Here is a 25,247-nt window from a genome sequence, read left to right as displayed (position 1 = left end):
ACGGCTGGTTATGGACATTTTAAAACAAAGTGAAAAAAGTAAAAGACCACAATTTACATCCATGCAAATATATGCACAGTATTTTATATCAAAGGAAAAAATAGACAAAAATTTTACGTTTCCGACAGGACTTGAACCCACAACCTCCACAATCCGTGCGTTTGCTCTAACGGCTAAACTATTGAGCAACGGAAGCCTACCAGAACCTGCTATAGAACTGTGCTATAAAAATTGGTTTATCCACAGTAGTTTAAATTCCTGATTACCTACTGGTTTATCTTTTCTAACCTATGCTTTTCCTGCGATACTAGAACCAAAACTATCTTGTGCAGCTATTGCAGCTAATCATTAAGAGCAGGTTGCGCAGGTAGAACTTTATATTTATACTTCATTTCCCCGCCGTGTTGACCAGTCATTATAGATCCACGAGAATCCACCGAGCTGTTCAACTCTTTAATGGATTTAACCAAACAAGTATGTTGTAAACAAGTATCTTGGACACAACACCGTACAGACGTCTCCATACTTGAAGAACTCAAGGTGAAAGAGAGGCTCTCAGCTACGGTCAGAGCGCGTATCCTCAGATACTTCGGACATGTTACGCGACGTGGAGAGCAGGCCATAGAGAGACTTGTTGTCCAGGGACGGGTCAATGGCTGTAGGTCAAGAGGACGTTCGATTTTTACACATCAAGTTTTAAGATTTACCTCCGTAAATGAAAGCGGATCGTTAGTGTTGTGTGTCGACAGAGTAACATCCCTAGTGCGCAAAACGTTCAAACTGATAATCAAGACCAAGTGCGGGTAGTTCGAAAAACTTGCGTGACTAGTAGATGTTGATTTGTTGATGTCAACTTTAGCCAGTCTTCTCCGAGACCACGGGGACAACGCCGTCCTCAAAACGTCGGAGTTAAATCTTAAAACTGAAATACTTACGCGATTAAGTCCCTTTGTACAATTTAATAATGTGTAATAATCGTGAAAGTTTAAATCAGTGTTTTACTTGTTTTGTTGTTATGATATTAGTAGTAGTGCATCATTCATTTCCCCAGCCGTGTCTTCGGCGCAACGTTTTAATTCGTGCAGCTGCGATTTCCCTCGCGACGCCGCTTCATTACCAGCGGCGCTCATAAGCCGGGTCTACACGAGTCGGGACTGCATAGTTAGACGAATGCGCTATTGTCATTGACGTAGATATCTATAGGGGCAATAAGAATGACACAGCGGTGTATCACCGCTAAAATGTGATTGGTTGATGAGTTCTCATCACGCGCGCGTTACTTGTTACTAACTTAACTAGTTACCATAGACTGCTATTGACTCGAATTCGTGAGTGACACCGCTGAACTATAGTCCCATTTTTAGTGCCCGTAAGGCCAGTCCTTAGATATATATCAATGACTATTGTTCTTTTAAAACAGACCGAAAATGCTCACAATTATGGTATGCAAGTGCAGTGGGATGCAAGTGGCGCTAACAAGTGACAACGCTTACTTCCTTTTTGCCGCTTGACTTCTAATTTGTTAGGTACTTCAGAACTTACTCTATTGAATGTTCTTACTCATAATTGTGGTATCGTCTTGGGTCGTCCCATTCGTTTTTCGTCAAGTTCTTAAATTAGTCCTATTCTGCTTTCGTCACTCATTCTACATTGAAAGCCACCGACGATTGTGATGAATGTAGAATGAGTGACGAAAGCAGAATAGGACTAATTAAAGAACTTGACGAAAAACGAATGGGACGACCCAAGACGATACCACAATTATGAGTAAGAACATTCAATAGAGTAAGTTCTGAAGTACCTAACAAATTAGAAGTCAAGCGGCAAAAAGGAAGTAAGCGTTGTCACTTGTTAACGCCACTTGCATCCCACTGACCTGGGGTGTACTGGTTAAACCGATAACCCAGTGTCAAATTGTACTGGTAACCAAGGTAACTCCAGGTTTAACCGGTTACCTCGGGGTAGTTAGTAGGATAGTGCAAGTGGCCCTTATACTATGTGCTATGTGCACTATGTGCTCCGACACATGCTGAGTGGTATCCTCTTTGAGACAACAAGTTATAAAACCATGTCTTAGATATTCAATATCTGTTAATCTTAAGATTGTTGTGTCAAATAAATTATTTTCATTTCATTCATTCATTTCTTCTGTACCGTTTCATATAGTTCTGATATGTCACAGATTTTGTTAACATAAGACTAGCGAAATAAGCCAAGTTCACGGTCGCGTCTATTTCGTGTGTTCATTTCTCACGATGCCCTGTAGGGCATAGGGGGTAGGGTGTTAACAGGTAGTAACCTGTAAACACGGTAAACCCGTACAAATCACATGGTTACAACACCAGTGTAACTTGAACTAGTGCCAAGTGACTATGTGCTTAATTTAGTGTAGAGTAAAGATGGTTTTATTTAGGTGGCTGGCGGCACATGTACACACGCGCGACTTGTTATTTGCTGTCATATAATGAGTAAATTTGTATTGCGTTTGGAGGAGATTGCGTGCGATTTTTGTCTGAATTTGTTTTTATTTGTTACGATTCTTCTAAGGACCAAAGATTTACTTGTACATGCATGGACGTAACATTTGAAGGGATCCATTTGATTCACTGTGTACTCGATAAAAGCAAAATATAAAAAATATCATATATTTTATACTTCTTACATATATGTACGTTACATGTATATACATATATGTAGGTACCTACGTTTACTCGTTGACGCAACCAATAAATTTTATAACTTTTATTTATACCGATTTTGAGATGATTTACTATCTAACGACTTCATTCGTTCGTCTGTATCCACTTTGAGTTAACTTAATTTACATAATCATTAATCAACGTGTAGCGTAGCTCACTGTAATTAATTAATAGTTCATAGTAAATTGATTTATGAAACAGATAATTAACAAATCTGGGAGGTTAATATCAATAACTTATTTATAATAGTAGATTGTAGATTGTTTAACTCGGGCACCACGCATCATATTTCATCCCTTTGTTAACGATCTTCTACACTGAGAGAAAAATCATCACCAGGAATTAAAAAACAGTTCTGTACTGGGGGAAAAAATGAGTTTTAGTAATAATTATGGACATTTCGCTATTTCTGTAAAGTTTATTTATTTCTACAAACAGCTCAGTAATCCCAAATATAATTTCAACAAACAGATAATAGAAATTGCAAGAACTAATAAAAATTGCAAAAGTCAATTTGTTCCTATTAGTTAACTCTCCTTGTCCCCGGATTAAGTTTATTTTTGTAATTCTAAGTGTATTTTTGTTGTACTTTTCTCTCAGTATACATATGTTTAGCTGTGACGGAAAGGTAACTACGGAACCCTTGAGCATGGCCCGACATGCTTTGGGCCGGTATTGTATGATGGCAAATATGTTGCCGCTAAGGACTTAAGGGTTAAATCTTTGAATTTCTTTGTAATTATGTAATTAATTATAATACCCACAGATTTTCATCCTAGTTCAGTGTAAGTACCTACCTATAACTTTTATGCTGAATGGAATTCAACCGATACGATTTTACGACTAGAGTTTTCCTTCCTGCTCAATTTCATCTGGTTCTATCCAAACCAGACACTCTTTATTAAATTCGAGAGCGTTCCGAAGATTTCTTTTTAATATTCCGCTGGGACACTGGAAATAACTCACATTCAGCCCATTGTAAAAGAACCAATAGGAGACGAAGTCTCGTTCTGAATTAATAAAAACGAACGAACTTTCCGCTAAGTCTGAATTAGTGATGTTACCAGTCCCGGGAATTTCCGGCAACGGTCGCCATGTTGCTGGTTATATGTATTTGAGTGGGGTAGAGACATTTTTTTGCATTATTAATTTATTATGAATTTTCAAAGCCCACCGCGCAAGAATTGTGACGTAAATATTTAAAAAAAGTTATTATGATTCGCCCATTGTTTATTGATTCTGCAACTAGAATTTATCACATCTCTTATCAAGTTATCACTCTCGTCATTATCATCATCATATCAGTCGAAAGACGTCCACTGCTGGACATAGGCCTCCCCCAGGACTCCCTCGTCACTAAGTATACTATACTTACTGTTTTCCAAAAAATAATTGCAGTATGTAACTACACCTCAAAACACACGATTAAAACTTCTTGGCTATTCTTAGGTACCCACAGAAGGTACGTTCAATAGAATGTTATAGGAATTTATTATTAAATCAATCAGGATAAAATTAAAAAAAAATCTGAACTCTAAACTGATTTCACACAATTCTCAAGTTTGTGCTCAATTGAATACACATATTAATTACCTGTCACCATTAATGGAGCATTCCACGGGCTGTCCCGTACAAACGCATTTTATTTCCTGTGTTGCGACTTTTTTCTCGGCATTTAAAGCAGGCGATTATTTTTCTGTGCATATTTTTGACCATTTGTCATAACTTCGCGTTTGTACGGGACAATAGTAGACAATTTCATGGAATGCTCGGAATGCTCCTAATGTGTTCCCGAAGCAAATCTAATTCGACAAACAAATGAATAAGGAATAAATTTTCAGTTAAATCTTTATTTAAATATTACCTCCCAACCCAAGGTCATTAGGTACTTTATAAAAGAATACTGAAGTATAGTTAGATCATCCTTCAGTATATTGTCAGTAGGATCAATAAAAAAATAAAGAAAAAACATATGAACTCCGCCCGAGTGTCATTAATATCTTGTCATCGCGTTTCAAAGGACCCTTTTATGCCGAGACTGAAATCGGTGGAAAGTCTTGACGTAACGATCGTCAGTTAATCCAGTATTCCCGTTTGTGAAAGAGTACGGGCGAATAATACGAGTAATACCATACAGGGTAGTTTTAACCACCGTTATGACTTTGCGTAGTGATTTTATAGGTCATACTGAACTACATACTTTTATTATGGGACCAATGCCGAAATCAATTGCAACGCTGAGAAAAAAAGATGATATCATATTAGCTAAACAGCATGTCATGTTAGCAGACGGAGATGGCGGGATGACCTAAACACCTTTCTCAGTAACTGGCCAGAGCAGGCGCTATGTCGAGAGTCGTGGAAGACAAGGGGAGAGGCCTTTGCCCAGCCGTGGGACACCTTAATAGGCTAGCAAAAAAAAAATAGCTAAATTGTTAGTGTAATCTCGTTTAGTTGTAACGGATCTGTTTAAACTGGTATATTCAGAGCTGAGCGCTCGTTAAAGCTTCATGAGCAATTAGAATACCAACTAAAGGTCGCCCAGACCCAAATAATTATGGGCCCGATTCGGATTTTGAAATAGACATCTATTAGACATCTTTTAGACATAACCAAGATACGATAACAATATGTTTAAAATCTAATCTGTCAAATTTGACATTTGCGCGATTCTGCAGATACTCTTGAACGATTTCCACATGATATGACTTAGAGACCCAATTCACATCTAATACCTAGATATCTTACTCTATCTAACGTAAAAGTGACATTGGTTGCCCGAATTGCGCTGCAAAAGAGAACTAGTTGATATCTAAACTGTAACGTATCTAGAGTGGATCTAGTACGTGTCGGTTCTTGTGAATATCTTGAAGTTCGAATACGGCAGTTAGGGTCGCCCAGACCCAAATAATTATGTCCCATAAAGGGCCTCCATCAATTGTTTCAAGGCTCTAAATGGCAAATCGATCGTCAACTTTCATTTGTTCTAAACTTTCAGTGTTTTACCTATAGGATAGGCGTATTGCTTTTCATATTCTGTTAAGGTGCCTTTGGCAAATTTTTAATGTTGAAATCATGGTATAATAATATACTCCGCCTGGTACTCTCTTCCCGTCTTTTGGTGGTCACGTGACTGACACAAGCCTACGTCATCATGCGACAAGTATATGATAAATGCGATAGCGCTATATAAAGTGGCAATATTATTGTGACGTAGGCTTGTGTTACTCTGGGAAGAGACCATGTTTTATTAGACTATGGTTGATATCGATGGATAAACTGAATGTTAAGGTCAATAAGTAGGTACTCTATAAGTATCACTGCGAATAGGTAATTCGCACTTGTATCGTAAATAACTAGTTGACTTCACTTGAAAGAAAAACCTGTTACTTTAGATTAGTTTAGATCATACATTACATTACCGTGATACTTATATCCTATTTGTCAATAAAACATCGCCCTTGACCGGTGCGGTGACAGATGTCCATTTTCATTTTAGGGTTCCTGGCCAAAAAGATAAAAAGTACCAAAGAGACAAGAAAAATGGCGCGACTCTGTTTCCGATTGCACACACTTATCTGACTTATCTCCAAAGTTTAACAAGAAATAAAATTAATTATTTATTCATTTGTGAGCATTCTATAAAACTAGAAGATAGATAGAGTTAGACCAAGAAAAGTCTGCAGCGATTTTGATAGCCCACGCAGTGTAAGTGTTATTTTAAACGTCAATCTTCTATGAAATTATGACGTTATAAATAACACTTGCACTGCGTGGGCTATCAAAATCGCTGCTGACTTTTCTTGGTTTAACTCTAAGAAAGCTAAATCGGTTCAAAGTTTGCACGGAACACTCGGTGTGCGAGTCAGATTCGCGCTTGACTCGTTTTTCATCAGTGTAGCCATGGCTCCCCTAATTACGTGTCGTGGCCCACTCAGAGCCCTGATGGAATGCTCAGCCGCCTATGATAATCGGTTTCGCCAATTCCGTTTTTCCGCCCACGGATCTCCAATTCCTGACGTCGATATAGCGATGGGTGAACGTGTGACGAGAGAGTTATTTAAACACAACATTCCCCGTGTTTTAGGAAGCAAGTAAAAAGTTGTAAATTATTTTGGAAACCCTTAAGGGGCCCACTGATTAACAGTCCGCCGGACGGTATCGGCCTGTCAGTAATAGAACAATATTCTGACAGTTCCGAACAACTGACAGGCCGATATCGTCCGGCGGACTGTTAATCTGTGGGCCCCTTTATTGCACAGACATAAACGACGATAGTCTGTTAAGAATAATGTAACTATTAGCAAAAAAAGAAAAAAGCATGTCAAAACGCTTTAGTTTTTTTTTTTTTTTTATTATGCATGGGTTTACTCATGGCCACAGACTACAATACAGACAATACAGTTCCATTTATAGCGCACCGCAATTTATTCCATCATAACTAAGCGTTTTATATCTCTATTATCTTAACATTACATCTCTAATCTGCGGCGATGCAGACATTATCTTGGGCCAAATTTGACACGTACAACTGTCAGATTTCGCATCCACGTCAAATCAACAGTTGATTTTATTGCATACTGAGTGTTGATTCCAATCAACGGTGGATAATATCATTTGGTACAACCAAAACTCAACTCTAAACTAAGGGTGGTTCGGTTTGGTTTGCTTGTCACCCTAACTGTGGGTTGTTAATGTCAAATTTTGACATTGTACGTATTCGAGAACTTATGATTTTTCCCACATCAACGGGAGATCAACACGATACGTCAAACGTCGCTTGTCGAATAGGGGTCCTTAACTGATTCAGCGCGTGCTCCAATCTATACCTACTAAGATATCGATACGCGCTGATTGTATTTTGCTGACCGCCACAGGCATCACATTTTACTCGTCAGGATACGCCTGAAGAGCTTTTGATTGCGTTTGCTCATATAACCCAACTTCCAAAACGTTTCAATAGAACGGATGCAAATGATTCCGGCGATTTGCAAACCAAAGCCATAATCCTACCCAAATTGCGTTAAATTACCGCGTGCCGGGTAAGGTCGCATAATGGGCTATGTATGACGCCACAAAGGATAATTGTATGACTACGCGTATTTAGAAACATAAATATACTGTACTTATTTCATTTATATTTATATTCGTCCCGCTTGCACTCACGTTACGCCGCTTTAGAGCGAGTGCACACACAAATCCAATTTGCTTCTATTATCATTTTGATACACAATTTCCGAATCAGCGTATGGGACCCAATTTTGTATACAATTTTCTTCAACGTCATATCTTAAAATCCAAATTTAAACCTGTTGGGAACAGAATAAGGTTACTTTTAGATTGAGGGGAAAAGAGATTAAGAAAAGTAATAAGGGTTGATTTTCGAGGGAATATTCATGAGTGTTCACTTAAGACGTAAGTTATTTTCAATTGAAGTGTATTCGGAAGTCGTTTAATTAATTGGTTGCTGTAAATACCTACATACTTACATATAAAATTGGTACCCAAAATAAGGGCCGTTCAAGCAATGGTTCAATGTTCGGTACTAGGTAAGTAGGAGCGTTATTCTGACTTTACAAATTGTTATAAAATGATTATAAAACTAAAATTAACTACAATTAGAATAACTAATAAAGCTAAAAAATTAAAAATACTTACCTATCAAAATTATACGCCCTTGGTAGCCCATCACGCAGGCAGCGTTCCCGCGTTGGATTCTAACGGGCAATCTTTGCGTGAGAAAGCTGCCTGCGCGAGGGTCACCTGTGGCCTCCCTTAAGCGTTTGCTGAGCGCCTTGTGGAGCCCCGTGCCCCCCTACCCCACGGACCTAGTGTCTCGATTGTTATAGTTATGCTATTGTCACAATACGAACTATACCCGTACCACAAGTTTTGACATTGACATATTCGCTCACGTCTACGTAACTTACTTTTCTATGCATCCGCTCGTGCTCGCATGAAAAATGTACCGTACCGTACCGTATCGTGTTCAAGTAATTGCAGTATTTTCGCCACGGCCGCACGGGCGGCGAAATACTCACAGGTCGCACTAATATGGAAGAGTGATAGAGAGACATAAAGCTTTTCGTTGTCGAAGCGATAGCGATTGTAACCTTGGCTAGGCCGGCAGGTTCCAGTTTTTTCTACAAAAAGGGGATAAGTACCTATTTAGCTCGTCTGCTAACGAGTGGCTGTGATAATTTGGAGCTATTAGGCAACATAGAAGTGTAATAGGCCGCAAAAGGGATAATAGCCCCAGGTACACCCTAATCGTTCCCTAGTGGTTTTCCATTGCCGTTCTTCTCTCCATTGCGTTTTAAATATCGATAAAATTAAACTGATTTATTATTTTATTATACAACTATTTATATTATATCGTTAGCTTATTTACTGAAAACAATAAAAACTTTTCTACATTCTTAGTTAACTTAATAATAATAATCGAAAAAACTAATCGATTAAGGGACTTTAAAAAGTTTATTTATATATATAATAGTATCCTGTACACGTTTCAGTAAATATGTATGAGCAATTGCATTTTGAACCACAATAAAGTGTACATTTTTGTTTATTTAAAATAAACTTGATATTTACCTACTGTGCAATTAAGTATGTGAAAAAAATATTTAGTCAAAAACTTTTTCTTCGTTTTTATAATGTAAGGCAATACTTTCTATAGGCACTTTCTATAAAATACTTATAAAATACTTTCTATAAAAATTCAATCTAGTGTTAGTATTCTCTTAAATTGTACTGACAACAATTTCATTATCGTTTTCCAAGATAAAACCCTAACTTGATTGTGAACGAAATTATATTTCACGCGTATCTACACAATTTAGATAGATAGATATTAAATGCCTTCTTTTTAAATTCGGTGATTTGGTTTGTACATAAAAAATGCAAATTTGTATTAAGTTAAATTACCAAATAATAATGAGGTAAAGAAAACCCGAGCTCGTTTAAGGGCCGAGAAGAATATCAAGTGTTCTTGGTACTTGAGACGAAGCGTATGGAAATCTTCCTCGTCAGCTAAATTGACAAACAATATTAAAATTATTTAATGTCGGCACGAAACACGCTTGGAGAAAAGAAAAATAAATTGGATTTAGATACCTACCCGCAAATTTGCTTTGGGTACATTTATTTATTTAAAAAAAATTGTAAAGCGGAATTTGGATCGCTGTGAAAATTTAAAGGCGCGAGGCGTATTTTTGCCGTCGAACAAAACACATTTTTTTTCACATCACTACCGCTTACTTTAAAATACTAATGTATAATCTTAATTAATAATTTAACCTTTGACTTTGGAGTGTGCAGGTATAGCAATAAAGAGAAATCTTATCCGGGCCGCTTAAAGGAATGAAGAACCAAGTTACAGAATGTTCAAGTTGAGTTGAAATTGCTGCAAGTGCCCCAAATTTTGGTCAACATTTAATCTCAAGGGCATTAGCGTACTGATTGACGATTCAGTACTGGACATAGCATCTAATCTGCTGAATACCTAATCAAAAGCAAGAAGCGCTATTGGCCGTAATTGGCTTCCAACTAGAAGTCGTTAGGTTCGTTATTCGGTAATACCTTCTCCCAACAGCAATAAAACTTGGCTTCTGGCCACTGATAGTTCGGGCTGTAAAGTGCCTTAAATTTTGAGCAAAATGGCACTTCGTTTAAACTTTAATCCAAAATCCGTGTTTTACGAGTGACTGCACTTTGTCTCTATTTTTATATAACGTTAGTTTTTTTTAACAGGAAGCGACGGCAGTGAGGTCTCTGGACAAATAAATTGTTTGTAGAGAAACAGAAGCATATTTTAGTGGAAAACAAAAACGTTACGTTTGTGAATTCTATATGTTATTCTGCTCGAATGTGGAAACGTAATTGTTATTTCAGACATTTTTTCAAGTAGGCACTACCTGAGTAAGTATATAAACCTTTGGGATATTTTCACATACATCAACTTAGTCCTAAACAACATAATGGCCGCCTTACGCTCATTTTTAGGAATTATATAATACCTAGCTGTTTGGTAGTGTATTCTCAAGCCAGACAATGTTTGGCGTAGTGGAAATATTGGGCAAATGTTGAGTAAGCACATTACTTCTAATGAATTAAATATCATAAGCAAGATATTTAAAACTAAAGCTCTGCAAACCAAGTATCTCAACTTTAATAATATCTAATGCCTACTTAGTTATTGTCGACTCAGTGGATTAATCATTTAAAATGATTTTGTATCCCAGAGGAAAATGGAGAAAATGAAATTATATTGCTTAGGTAGGGTAGAATAGAATAGAATAGAATAGAATATATTTTATTTGTATTAATTGTACATCGTCATATTCATAAATTATTTACAATTAGGGGAACAAACATATTATTATAATATTAAATGAATGTTACATTTATATACAAGTCAATACGCTTCAATGCAAGTTAGATTAAATATTATTTATTATTATTACGAGCCCATTGTGTCCCACTGCTGGGCAAAGGCCTCCCCCCTCTTCTTCCATTCTTCCCGATTTTGAGCTGCATCTGGCCAGTCTCTCAAAAAGGAGTCTAAGTTATCCCGCCATCGCCGACGAGGTCTGCCGCATCTCCGGTTCGACTCATGGGGCACCCACTCCGTGGTTATCTTGGCTCATAAGTCATTCGGTATATAATAGGTATATAATATATAATAGGTATAGCGTGTCACTGAATAAATTCATAATAATTAATTATAATTCATACCTTTATTAGTTTTCTTCACATTTAAACATGAAATAAAAGCTAGGTATTACCAAATTTAAGTCAAAAATGTACGTATCTATATTGGCTTTTATTGCCGTCTGTTATATTTTGAAGCTCAATGATGTTGCGTTGTTTTATTCCCGATGCCCTATGGCCACTTTCGGTCTTTAGCATCAGACCAGATTCATGCTAACATAACATATCGCGTTGTCAATTTGTTACTCAAGTCACGTAGGTACCTACACGAGGAACTTTCTCAAATCTTGCATGAGACCAACTGAATTAAATAAAAACCTGAAAAATATTTCTATGCTTTGCTCGAAGTGTTGGCTTAAACTGAGCCGAAAAATAAATTAAGCTCAGCATGAAATGACGTAATATTTTCCTTTGCACGCGCTCGTGTTAAAATACAACGTGCTGGTGATGGCACAGTCTATAAAACAATACAGTCATTCAACGACGGTCTAGACAGGGGCAGTCGTGCGGTGTAAGAGGTGGGTCGCCCACACCCGAGCTGCATACATCGCCATTGCTAGTAACTCGGTACTTACAGCGCTAGCGTGTCTTATTTGAAATGTTCTTTATCTATTGACCAGTTTTGTAACAGTCTGTGACAACCCTACTGTGTTCTATTGCGACGTCGGCATTTACGCAAACATCAAAGGCGTCGGTCCACTGTTACTTTTTACACTGTGCCACTGTGAATTTCGGTGCCAACGAGTGCCTGCAGACGATAAAAGCTTTAGTTAACGCATCACTGGCTATGTATTCTTCTACTGTTTATACATAATATGTACTTATATCTCATTATGTGTTATCCGGACTATCGGGAGTTTGGACAAAGCCTTATAATAGTTATAGTTAGCTGAACAGCGAGCATTGTCAGCATCAACTGATGCAGATGAATTGGTACGCGGGGCGACTCTCAACAATTTTATATGTAACAGGGGCCAAATTCGACATGTACAACTGTCAGATTTCGCATCCACGTCAAATCAACAGTTGATTTTATTGCATACTGAGTGTTGATTCCAATCAACGATGGATAATATCATTTGGTACAACCAAAACTCCACTCTAAACTAAGGGTGGTTCGGTTTGGTTTGCTTGTCACCCTAACTGTGGATTGTTAATGTCAAATGTTGACATTGTACGTATTCGAGAATTTATGATTTTTCCCACATCAACGGGAGATCAACACGATACGTCAAACGTCGCTTGTCGAATAGGGGTCCTGGGTTTTTTCAACTTTTGTTTACACATTTTGTGACGTATTGAAAATAGGTTTTTTTTAATCCACCTACTACTACTGCTAAAAATGAGACTATGAATGTAATTAGGTACCAATAGGTGCAAATGCAAATGTAAATGTAAATAAAGACTTATAGAACCAGACTTGGCAATATGTGTATAACAACTTAGTTTACAATGTTTTTAAAAAGTTAACCGTTTTATGAATAAGGGCGTTAGAAATTAGTAAGAAATCATAACCTATCATTTATATCTACTTCAGAAACGGTATCATGGTCGCATTTTTCACCTGTCGTGCCATGCGTCACTTTCGCACTTACATATTTGTTAGAACGTGACAGGCATGGTGACGAATGATAAAGAGCCGACCATCATAGCCCTACAGCAGCAGCAAGCTACAATCCGTCCATTACGAAATCGTCCATGAGCCGTTGAGCCCGCATGTCCCAAATTATTCGCAGCTATAGAGCCCAACCATAGGGCCCGATTCGAATTCTGAAATAGACATCTATTAAATATCTTTTAGACATCACCAAGATACGATAACGATATGTTTATGATCTAAGCTGTCAAATTTGACATTTGCACGATTCTGGAGATAGTCTTGAACGATTTCCACAGGATATGACTTAGAGATCCAATTCACATCTAATAGATATCTTACTCTAACTAACGTAAAAGTGCCATTGGTTGCCCGAATTGCGCTGCAAAAGAGAATTAGTTGATATCTAAACTATAACGTATCTAGAATGGATCTAGTACGTGTCATCTCTTGTGAATATCTCGAAGTTCGAATACGGCAGTATAACAGCTTTATAAACTCCTAAAACTTCATTCAAGTTATCGGAAATTGCTCGAGCCCTGAAAAGGTCGCCCGCATTGAGTTTATACTAACATCCGGCTTCCGACCTAGCTACCTTATTTAATTGTAGGTAAGGATTTTTATAATCCTTACCATTCAAAGAGCAGCGGTGAAATACTAAATGAATGAGTTCTAAATTTAATAAAACCCTAACAATCGATGATAATACATGAGATATAGTCACAGGGCGGTAACACCATGCTATGGGAATCGGGAAGTGTCTATGTACAGCCACCAGCAATAATATGTTACACAACGAAGGCCGCAAAAATATCTGACACGGTCCTATTTGTGGAGCCATGAGCGTGTCACATTTTTTTGCGGCCTTCGAAGAATAACATATTATTGCTGGTGACTGTACTTACTCACGACATAAGTATATGTACAGTCACCTGCAATAATATGTACTCTTCGAAGGCCGCAAAAATATCTGACACGATCTTACTTATTTGTAGAGCCATAACAGCATGTCACATATTTTTACGGCCTTCGAAGAGTAACATGTGGGGTATTTCACTGTATTTAAAATAAATTATTTTACACCACGCATGAAATAAAGCACCAGAAGATTAATAGAGAAACGAGATAATTTCTATTTTAAAATCCGTATAAACTATAAAGAGTAGGTAATTTTTGATTGTGACATCACATGTTAGTGTTTCATATAAATTCCATAGTATCAATCAATCAATCAATCTTTGGGTAATATGGCTCCATCGATACTGTCGATGATTTCGCCAACGTCAAAGTGGATCCCACGTGGGATCGAATTAATATTATTTGTAATAAATAAACTTTAGCCAGTGTACGGTATAAAACTATCAAATTATGGCCTCTAGGGCTCTAGCCAGCCACGGTTAGAGGTAGAAATACCAAATGCTCGTAGAGCACGACGTTGTTCGGTATTAGGGTTATGAGCTCTTGAATTCCATAGTAGCATAACCGTTTCATCAGTTCCGACACGATACTGATCTGTCAGTGTCAAAAGTGACATTTGTTACATTTCACCAACCAAAACGGCACTTAACCTTAGACACAAACTTAGACGCAACTTAAGGTAACGTATAAGACGTTTTGCTGAAAGTATAATTATAATTCAGTTTAAAAAAAAGGTTCAATGTGAGGACGATTGATGTTTCAATGATTGAAAGATGTTTCTAGGAATAACATTGCAATAGTTTCATATTTCCTGCAATATTAATGCTGCTAATTGGGTGTTTAAATTTTGCCGAAAGTACCTGTAAAAGAGAATTTAAAATGAAGAGAATTATTAATTTGTACGTCATCGCCGTCATTTTGTTTCGAGAGTTCTCATATAAGTATTGAGTAACTTTTGTTAATTAATTAATTATGGCCAAGACTCAACTTTTTAAAGGCTTTAACGAGTACATAATATAATAAATAATAGGTACTGTGCAAAAACAAGGGGACAATGCTTCCATATTACTATGATAACGAAACGTACATACAGTGTCATAGCCATTACACACTTTGCTATTAAATTAAATTGCTCTGCTTTTTTTGCATTGCGCAATAAAATAATTCACTATAAAGCCGTCCAATCTTATTCTAGTCAGTCAAGGGCAAAATAGGACTGTGTAATATATAATATTAATAATCAAAACAATAATGAATTACTTAGAATTGTCACTTTTTTAATCTGTCCATTCTTTATACATATTAAGTAGTCCCTAGGGCAACCGTCCCATGGACGGTCTCAATGTATATGTTGCAGTCAAAAGTGTGAACTGGTCAAAAGAACTTTTAACCGACAAAAACAGGCAAAACTGCTTTTGACTGAGCATGTTGGTCAAAAGTAGTTTTACCTGAAAATCATACCTATTTCTGGCAGCAGTTTCGTTTTTAGGGCGTAGCAAAAAAAATAACCCTAACCTACCTATCTCTGGGAACAGTTTCGTTTTTTGGGCGTAGCAAAAAAAAACCCTAACCTACCTATCTCTGCGAGTACTTTTGACTTATAAGATAAGATAAGATAAGATAAGATTTCTTTATTGTCAAAGCTGTGTTGGTACATAGGTCTTATAAATATTGCAGAAGTCCATCAGCTTGCCCATTTCGGGCGTACAATTATAAACTAACCTAATGCATGCAAAAAAAAAAAACAAATAAACAATAACAATAACATAACATCATATCATAACTATTAATTGTCTATGTACATAAAATATTCATTTAAATTGTAGAAACTTTTTGTTAACAGCCATTTCTTGAGCTGGTATAGTAACAGTCACAATTACTATTAACCAATGATTTTCAGGTATAAAACTACTTTTGACCAACATGCTCAGTCAGAAGCAGTTTTGCCTGTTTTTGTCGGTTAAAAGTTCTTTTGACCAGTTCATACTTTTGACTGCGACATATAGTATACCATTATCATAAGGTGATCGAAGCTCAGCCAAAATCACGCATATACGTGGGCCATACTGAAAGTTTTTGGATTCTGATATATGATACGACTTTTTTTTTAAGTGGTCAGGAATTTTCAGTATGATCTAAGTATTAAAATAACAAAAGCTATAAAGCTTTTATCGATTACGCTGCAAAAGTTGTAAAGTCTGGAAGCTGCTTTACATATTGTGGGCTGCTTTTCCTTTCGTATGTTTATGCTCAGACACTCTTAGCATATAATAATAATGTATAAGTGTATATAGTAGTGGACCCTATAATGGACGTGGAACCAGTAATGGGACAAAAAAACATAATTCCTCTAAAATAAGTATCTAAAAGTAGTTTATAAACACTGGCTGTATATTATCATGAATAAGAGTCCTAGAGCTGTTTCAGTTTGAAGTTTTATTAAATTTGGTTGTTTTTTAAGAAATTGGCGTCAACCTAAAAGTTGTCGTGTCACTGAAAAAAAATACCACTACGAATTCTTAACAACTTCGCTAAGAGAGGTGAGTTAATTTATTAAATTTTAATTAATTAATACTTGATGAAAACTAGAATGTGTTTTGTTAATTGCATTTACCATGAGATAAGGTATACAACACACTATGTTGTGACTCCACAGATGTAAAAAAAATAGTGGTATTTGGCCCAATCCCATTATAGGAGCTGTAAAACTGCGTACCTCCTATGATGGGACAAATGACAGAATGATGCTTGCTATGCCATAATTTCATGTTTAAACAATACAGAAATAAAATGTGGTTAAGAAATATGTCAATCAGGAGGTATTCTCGGACTTCGGATAAATTAATATCGTTTTTCCAAACTTTTATTTAACTTGCCCTGTTAGTTAGTGTGGGTCCAATCTTGGTAGCTGAATTTGAGCCACTTTTCGATTTCCGATTCAGTTGAAATTTTGTGTAAGTACGTAATTAAGTATGCAAATCGGATGATAATGCAATATTATGATAACATGGACCTGATCTAATGATGGAGACAGGAGGTGGCCATGGGAACTTTATCGCAATAAACCCTAACTAATTGTGCTTGGGTATATTAGAATTATCTCGATGGATCTAATACAATAATAATTGGCTGTGGAAAGAAAAATACATTCAGCGATAAAAGGTTATACCAAACATTGATTTATTTTGCCGTAATTTACTCCCCATTTCAATATTTTATACTGATAGAACAATGTCCATTATAGGGGGCCCATTACTGGATCCACGTCCATTACCGGGGGCCCATTACTGGAACTTTGGTGTCCATGACTGGAGAAAAAAAGCATAGTTTTAATTTGTTAAATATGTGGAAACTAATTGCAGTATCTTTGATACAACACGCCTAAAACATGAAAGACGGATAGGACTTTCATCTTTTAACACGCTAAGCGGTAGATCATTTACATGTATAAGGGAAATATCATAAATACTCCAAATTTCCTCTTAAATGTCCCATGACTGGTGCTGTTACTATACGACGCTGGATTTTACTAAACTAATTTGAAATTCTTATGGAGTTAGTCCAAGAATAGTCTGCAGCGATTATGATAGCCAAAGCAGTGCAAGTGTAATTTATACGACATTTTTACATAGAAGTTTGACGTTTAAAATAACACTTACACTGCTTGGGCTATCAAAATCTCTGACAGTTGAAATTTTCACAAATGATGTATTTCTGTTGCCGCTGTAACAACAAATGCTAAAAACAAAATAATACAATATTTATATCCCATACAACATACGTGATTTTTTGCCGTTTTTTGCATAATAGTACGGAGCCCTTCGTGCGCGAGTCTGACTCGCACTTGGCCCGTTTTATTGAAAGGCTCCTCTTCACGTTGGGCCAACGGCAACGCCAACGAGGGACGCAGCCATGCGGTAGAATGAGATAGCAATATCACTTGCTCCCTCTAACGCATAAATGCGTCCCTCGTTGGCGTTGGCGCTGGCCCAACGTGAAGAGGAGCCATAATAAGTATTAACCGAACAAAACGAATACAATGGTCTGTGAATTACATCTGTAGAAAAGTTTGCGATTTCTTATTAAGTTAAGCTGAGTTTAAAGTGGGTAATAACTTTCGATGAGATGCACGCTGGAGCTCAAAGTGCATTTCCTAGTTTTCTCGCTTCTTCGCGCATTAAGTATGCACCGTGATATCATATCGCCGCCTGCATGTTTATTAAACTTTATCGCGGACCTAATTTTACCAAAAGTAAAAGTTACAGATTTTTATGAAAGTGACTGTGATCTGCCCTTTAACTTTTTGGACGCCAATGACCGATATATCCGCACCGCAGGTTCAACGCCAAAGACTGATTAATCGGTCACAAACCACAGAGCAACATAGACTTATGTGCATATGCATAAAGCTCAACTTCAGTTTTACGAGTAACACTTCGGTGACGTGGCATCCGCGTGACAGCTTTTGTGTTTGACACGGCGTCGAAAAGATTAATTTTAGGAGGAAAAACTTATCACGATTGTGTCCTATTTGGTAAGTGGACCAATTTTTATTTAGTTGTTTATTTTTTAGGGTTGCGTACCCAAAGAGTAAAAACGGAACCCACTAAAGACTCCACTGTCCATCTGTCTGTCACCAGGCTATAGGCATCTCATGAACCGTGATAGCCAGACAGATGAAATTTTCACAAATTATGTATTTTTGTCGCCGCTATAACAACAAATACTAAAAAGTACGGAGCCCTCGGTGGGCGAGTCCGACTCGCACTTCATTATTTTTCGTTAGATTAGTACCTATACAAATTGGTTGGTTTGAAGAGCTCCTCATTCTGGGCGGAATAAATGGGAAATCCCAAAATCGGACAAAAATATAAGAAGAAGAACAAGAAGATGTATGTAATTTTCCGTTTTCGTAACTCAGAATTATAGTACAGAATAAGGAACTCTATCTGTCCACCAAATATCGACAACTGACAAAAAATAAAACTGACAAAGTACCTATTGTAATTGCTATCCGTACGTTCCCTACACGTAATAGAGCTACTGACCAATGCAACATAATATAAAGATGGCGGAGAATATCGAGGAAACCTGTGTCCATGTGGAAGTGAAAGGACTCGAGTCTACGACTACATACTTAGTTGCATTCTCGAGTACTACAGACATGGATTTACATTTCATTTTAATATTGTGCCTGAGTGTTTGTGGACTGTGCTCGGCATTCTTTTTATTTAAAGGTAACTGAAATAGGGTAAAAAATAGATTATTTTAGGAAATAATCAGATGTAGAATCCTGGAGATACTGAAGTTAAATTATATTTAATTTAATATGGTAACATAAAGATACTGAAGGCAAAAAGACCGCAGAAATAACCCTTCTTTAGATTGCATATACTTATTCAAGACATTCAAACAAGTGCTAATAGACCGGGAGATAGTGACATATTTTACTGGGTCATTTGTACCAGTATGGCGGTTCGTCAGGGGTCTAAGTACGTAATGAACGAAATAAAAATGATGGTCATAGCGCTGGTACCGGCGGCCCAATCGCGTGGGCGTTAGTCGAACGTGTCGAATAAAATACGAGTGTTGAACGATTTGTTCCACAAAAATCCTCGTATTTTCCGATAGTCCATAAAAAAGAAGTAGGCGGTAGCGTAATGCTATACTTCTCCGGTGTGACTTACAGCCCGCCATACTGAGGCGAACACATTAATTTAAAAAAAAACAATTCAATCATTTGTGCCAAGCTAATTTTTGCACAGGTGATCATCGTCGAGCAGCCATTCATAAACATCACCATGCCATACTTTTCGGATGGTTCCAAATGGCCGCCATACCGCCGCAAGGGAGTTAATTTTTTTTTTATTGCTAAACGATTTGTACCATCTTCAATTTTTTTTTCAAGACTTTCTGTGTGAACTTAAATGGAAATCTCATAAGTCATAATGCCATACCTGTAGGAGGTGGCAAATGTGTACAATATTTATTTTTTATTTCAAGTATGGTGCCCCTTTTTCCCCCTATTAGAAGTATGGCAAATATAATAATGGTCACATTGCATCATATAATTTCCAAAAATACAAATGCCATACTGGTACAAATCGTCAAAAAATATTTTTTTGTTTTAAGTCTTGGCTTAAGTCTCACAGTCGTCCGCCCCGTAGTTATAATCTGGAATATTTTTTTTTAGGTATAATTGTATCCAAACAAACAGAATATGATGATGCCATCCTGTAAAAAAATATTTTACTTATACATAGTCGTATTTTTGAAACGTGTCGATTAAATAAGTTTTTCAAGTATGGCAGCACTTTTTCCCCCTACTATAAGTATGGCAATTATAATAACGCTCACATTTTATCAAATACTTTCCAAAAATTTTAATGCAATACTGGTACAAATCGTTTAGCAAAAAAAAAAAGAATTAACTCCCTTGCGGCGGTATGGCGGCCATTTGGAACCGTCCGAAGAGTATGGCATGGTGATGTCCATGAATGGCTGCTCGACGATGATCACCTGTGCAAAAATTAGCTTGGCACAAATGATTGAATTGTTTTTTTTTAAATTAATGTGTTCGCCTCAGTATGGCGGGCTGTAAGTCACACCGGAGAAGTATAGCATTACGCTACCGCCTACTTCTTTTTTATGGACTATCGGAAAATACGAGGATTTTTGTGGAACAAATCGTTCAACACTCGTATTTTATTCGACACGTTCGACTAACGCCCACGCGATTGGGCCGCCGGTACCAGCGCTATGACCATCATTTTTATTTCGTTCATTACGTACTTAGACCCCTGACGAACCGCCATACTGGTACAAATGATCCAGTAAAATGTGTCACTATCTCCCGGTCTATAACGGTACTGAGTAGTCAGTGCAAATAATGGTTACCTACATAACCAATAATGGTAATGGTGGTATACACGATAGCTGGATAATTTATGAATATCCAAATTTTGTGGCAAAGCATTTGTAGGCAATATCAAAATTTTGTGGCAAAATGTTAGGTTCTACATGTTTTCGGAACACATAATCTAATAACATCAATAAGTATTGATCGGAAACATGTAATCCCTCTTCCTAAATTTAATCCTTTCACCCAATCAAGGCTGGTAAGGTACCTCCCCGATGTGATCCGTACCCTTGTACCGTGTTCAGTCATACAGGGTAATTCAGGAGACGTGAGCAGGATTAGGTAATGCTACACTCTAAAAAAAATTTGGTTGGCCCTATCAATATTTTGATAGTCGTAATCAAGCATCTTGATTCCATACGAGCCTAACAAGGACTTCGACATTTCAAATAAGGTAATTCTGATTGATCTTACTATTGCTATGTAACTGAGCCAACTAAGATCTTGTTCAATATATACATGAAAAAGAATTATGGTAACTAATTGACCCTAGTAAGATCAACTAAGCTTGATATTTATTGAATCAACCTACGTTACATAATTATGTCAACAAGTTAATAATAGATGCAAGGTATACAATTGTTAGGATTAATCAATACCTACTTTATTAGTTCAATCACAGATACACTTATTGTTTTAAGTAATCAGCTTTCATTGATTTATATAAGATCGTAATTGTTGTAATTAACTTAACGTCAACTAAGAAGAAACTGCTCTTAGTTGGTCTTCATTTTTTAGAGTGTACGGATTCAGTAAATCATAAACTAGTGTTCTGTACCAATATTAGTTAGATTAGAAACGTTACAATTAGAATAGGTCTGTCCAATACCAATGCTCTGCCTTATCCGTGGCAAGTGTCAAATTGAATGTGATTCCGTTACTTTTGAAACACCATATAGTCTGTCTCAATTATGACCATCGTATCTCACTGTGTGTCAGTCAAAGAGGTTTTATTAGTTGCTATGTCATTAATTAGTTGTTACAGGGTGACCATAATAGGGATGATGACACATGTTGAATTTTATAACAAAATCTAGTAAAATAGATAGCAAATGAGCAATTTATCACAATAATGTGGATGAATCACCCTGTATAATTCTGAAAGCCTCAAGAACAACATAGACAACGTTTGTAAACACGCCAATATTGTGTTAGTTAACAATTAGGATTTACGTACTTACGTACACATTGTTTTGAAAGTTCCAAGTTTGAGGTCAGACATACTGTGATGAGACTGATGAGGAAATTCAGTCAAGTGAAATCGGAGGCAACCAATTAGTTCCTGAACCGGCTTAGACAGCAGACAAGGGAACATGTCATGTATACATGTAACTTATCAGTTTAATTATTGTTTTACGACTTAACAATTAATTTAACAAAACAGAATACCTAGAATCTGCTGCGGCTTGCTGTGGCATTACACTAAGTAGGGACGCTCTTTTTGACTACCTGGTGTGCCGTAAATAAATGTATTTTATACAATCGATAGGTACCTTTTGAAAATATGTTGCTATTAAGACACATATTCGATCTTTGAAATAAATAACAAAGTTCTGAGGTAAAGGTAGCGAAATCTTAAATGTTTACCGACCTACTATTCAGTACTTAGGTAGTTACTGTAAAATAAAGTTATTACCTACATTTCTTAATCTTATACCTTTAAACGATCCATTTTTTTTATAAATATATTATATATCGGGGATCTCGGAAACAGCTCTAACGATTTCGATGAAAATTTTCGGGGGCGAAAAATCGATCTAGCTAGGATCTTATCTTTTTGAAAACGCGTATTTTTTAGTTTTTATGTTTTGCGAGCAATGCTCGGTTCCCAAATATTATATATGTGAAAGCAAAACCGAAGTGCTTTACCGGAACATATGATATCTAGTGACAATTGTGGCGCTGTTGTCTTGTAACATTTAAATCGCAATAAATTTTATTGCTTTTGTTGTAGCCTCAATATGATCTGTGATTTTCCGGATAGCCTTAGCTTATAAAATTCTTGTTATCCGCAAGAATATAATGTAAGTTCTGGGGGTATCATCAATTTAAAAGTTATTTCTTATTATTAAACATAAAACAAAATTTGTTTTTTTTTACAGACAAGGGGAAGCCACTAATATTTTGTTTCAAAATATGCCCTCTGTACTGTTCTAAACATGCTACCAAGAGATACGATCATGGTAAAGAGAACCTTATTTACCTACAAAAAGTTACACCAAGATAACTATGCACCGATTTAGCCAGCACAGATTGTGCAAGTGTTATGTATACGTCATAAACTCATAATTAATCATAGAAGTTTGCGTTTCAAATGATACTTGCACTTCTGGGCTATTAAAATCGCTGCAGACGTCTGCAGACTTATCTTGGTTTAACTCTATATATTTTATGCGATAATAAAATATGACATACCTACTATACCTAGAGAATATTAAATAAATATTACAATTGATTTCAGATGAATCTTTTCTAACTTATCTGCACGACAACCAACACGCCAACGCAGAAGTTTTCGCGAAATACGATTTCACGCATTGGAGTTCAATGACCAAATCGACCAAAGCACCGACTACGAGCACTACCACAAAAAAGCCCACATATCTGGATTACAACCCATATTTCATTGACGATGGGTCTGGAGATTATGACCACTTCCCACATTACGCACACTGGAATCTAAAAACGCAGCAACCAACCACTGAAGCGCCTAAAACGACCACTGAACCGCCCATCTACCTAGATCACAATCCATATTTCATCGACGCGCCTGAGATAGACTATCACCCCGCACCTCACTTTTGGAAACCCAAACCAACAACAACCACTACAACAACAACAACAACAACAGAAAAAACACCGATTTATTTAGACCACAATCCATACCTCATCTGGCCCGATTACGGTTACTATCCAAGCCATTATGGGTGGAAACCGAAGCCAACCACCACTGCCGCTCCTACTACAACCGAAGAACCTACTTTCATTTGTCAGGTCTGTATAGAAAAATGTAAAGATAAATTTTCTTAATCTTTTTGTGTGTTTTAATCCTTATTTTAATTTGTAACAAGCAGAAACGTCTGCGAACGATACGATACGTCTACGAGTATTAATTAAGTATAGAATAAATTTAACAGTGGAAAAATTAGTGTCTTGGGTGAGACTTGAACTCACGGCCTCTGGATCGATACTCTAGCGCCCTGCCATCTGAGCCACCAAGACCTCATCCATAGCCAGCAAATCTTTCCACCATATTATGGGTCAAGGGGACCCTAGGGGGAATTTGTTTTAATCCTTGCTTGCTAGATTGCGTAGTTGTATAACAGTTATTTTTGCCCAAAATCCAGGCTTTATTCCTCTACTTCAATATTGATGTCATTGGCAGGTCTAGTGCTGGCAAATATACTTATCTATACTAACAATATGAGAGCGGGTACTATTTACTTTACTAGTATGCCGTATGGAATAAATTTCCTTCATATAAGAAAAAAAAAACAAAATAATTAAGTACCAAGAAAAATATCTAATATTGACAATCAATTGTCCAACTGAGGGGGGACTTGAATCTTCTCGAGGCAGTGCAGAGGTGTAGAGTTGGAGCCGGTGTAGCTTTATTTGACATTCATACCTAAGATCTAGTGTATAAATTGTCTATGTACCTACCTTATTCCACATGTAAAATATTATGTTTTATGAATAAATAATGAATGAATGAATGAATAAGCACATTGTAATATGCCTACTTGAATAACTTGAATAGTTAGTTTTGCCAGATTATTAAAGGAATAAACGTAAAATACGCCTAAGTACGTAAGAGAAACCCAGAGAAAATGTATAGTCAAAAATAGGAGGTGACATGAGCATAAATAGAAGCTCTATTGGAACTTTAAAATTGATCTCTTTTTGACGTCTCATTTTCGCTAACATCAACTTTTATATTGGTACTAAATACAGTGAAACCTGGTTAAGGTTAGGACCTGGATAAGTGAGAAACCTCTATAGCTGGGACTCATGGTGCGGTCCCGACACTTTAGCACTGAATTACCTCTGTTACTGAGAAAAAACAAACCTCTATAACTGAAATTCGTTGTGGTGATTTTATAGTCACATTTACCTCTATAATTGAGACAGAGAGTGTATTTTACCTCCTTTACTGAGACTATATTTATAAGATTACATTTTCCTAATTGTTTTTTAGAATTGTATAGGGAATTGACAGAGGTCTATCTGAGATAACGTCAATCTATGACCTCTCTAACTTGGACTTCACTGAACAATTTCCGTATTCTTACTAACTCTTAGTCTATCCACAAATTCCGCATTTGCCTAATTGTGTCTAAACAACTTCAAGTTTGATTTAGTTAATTTATGTAAGTAGTTAAAACTATCGAAACGAAAGCTG

General features: G+C 36.7%; 1 protein-coding gene and 1 long non-coding RNA gene across 2 annotated transcripts in view; both read left to right on the top strand.

Annotated features, from left to right (window-relative positions):
- LOC134672408 (uncharacterized) overlaps positions 1–25,247 on the top strand; it is a 91,938-nt gene that overhangs the window by 5,418 nt on the left and 61,273 nt on the right. The window lies entirely within an intron of this gene.
- On the top strand, positions 19,073–23,883 carry LOC134672694 (uncharacterized). Its single transcript, XM_063530647.1, has 3 exons — positions 19,073–19,163; positions 22,948–23,028; positions 23,307–23,883. Exons 1-3 carry the CDS (start codon positions 19,091–19,093, stop codon positions 23,873–23,875), a joined length of 723 nt encoding a protein of 240 aa, XP_063386717.1. The 5' UTR covers positions 19,073–19,090; the 3' UTR covers positions 23,876–23,883.

Source organism: Cydia fagiglandana, chromosome 17, assembly GCF_963556715.1.
Source record: "Cydia fagiglandana chromosome 17, ilCydFagi1.1, whole genome shotgun sequence".
NCBI classification, from domain to species: Eukaryota; Metazoa; Arthropoda; class Insecta; order Lepidoptera; family Tortricidae; genus Cydia; species Cydia fagiglandana.
This window is presented reverse-complemented; position numbering and strand designations above follow the sequence as displayed.

Bases quoted from the DNA above. Each gene is read 5' to 3' on its own strand.
- LOC134672694 (XM_063530647.1), top strand. From the start codon at position 19,091: ATGGATTTACATTTCATTTTAATATTGTGCCTGAGTGTTTGTGGACTG. The intron at 19,164-22,947 runs GTAACTGAAATA...TTTTTTTTACAG, and splicing joins GGCATTCTTTTTATTTAAAG to ACAAGGGGAAGCCACTAATA. The intron at 23,029-23,306 runs GTAAAGAGAACC...AATTGATTTCAG, and splicing joins TACCAAGAGATACGATCATG to ATGAATCTTTTCTAACTTAT.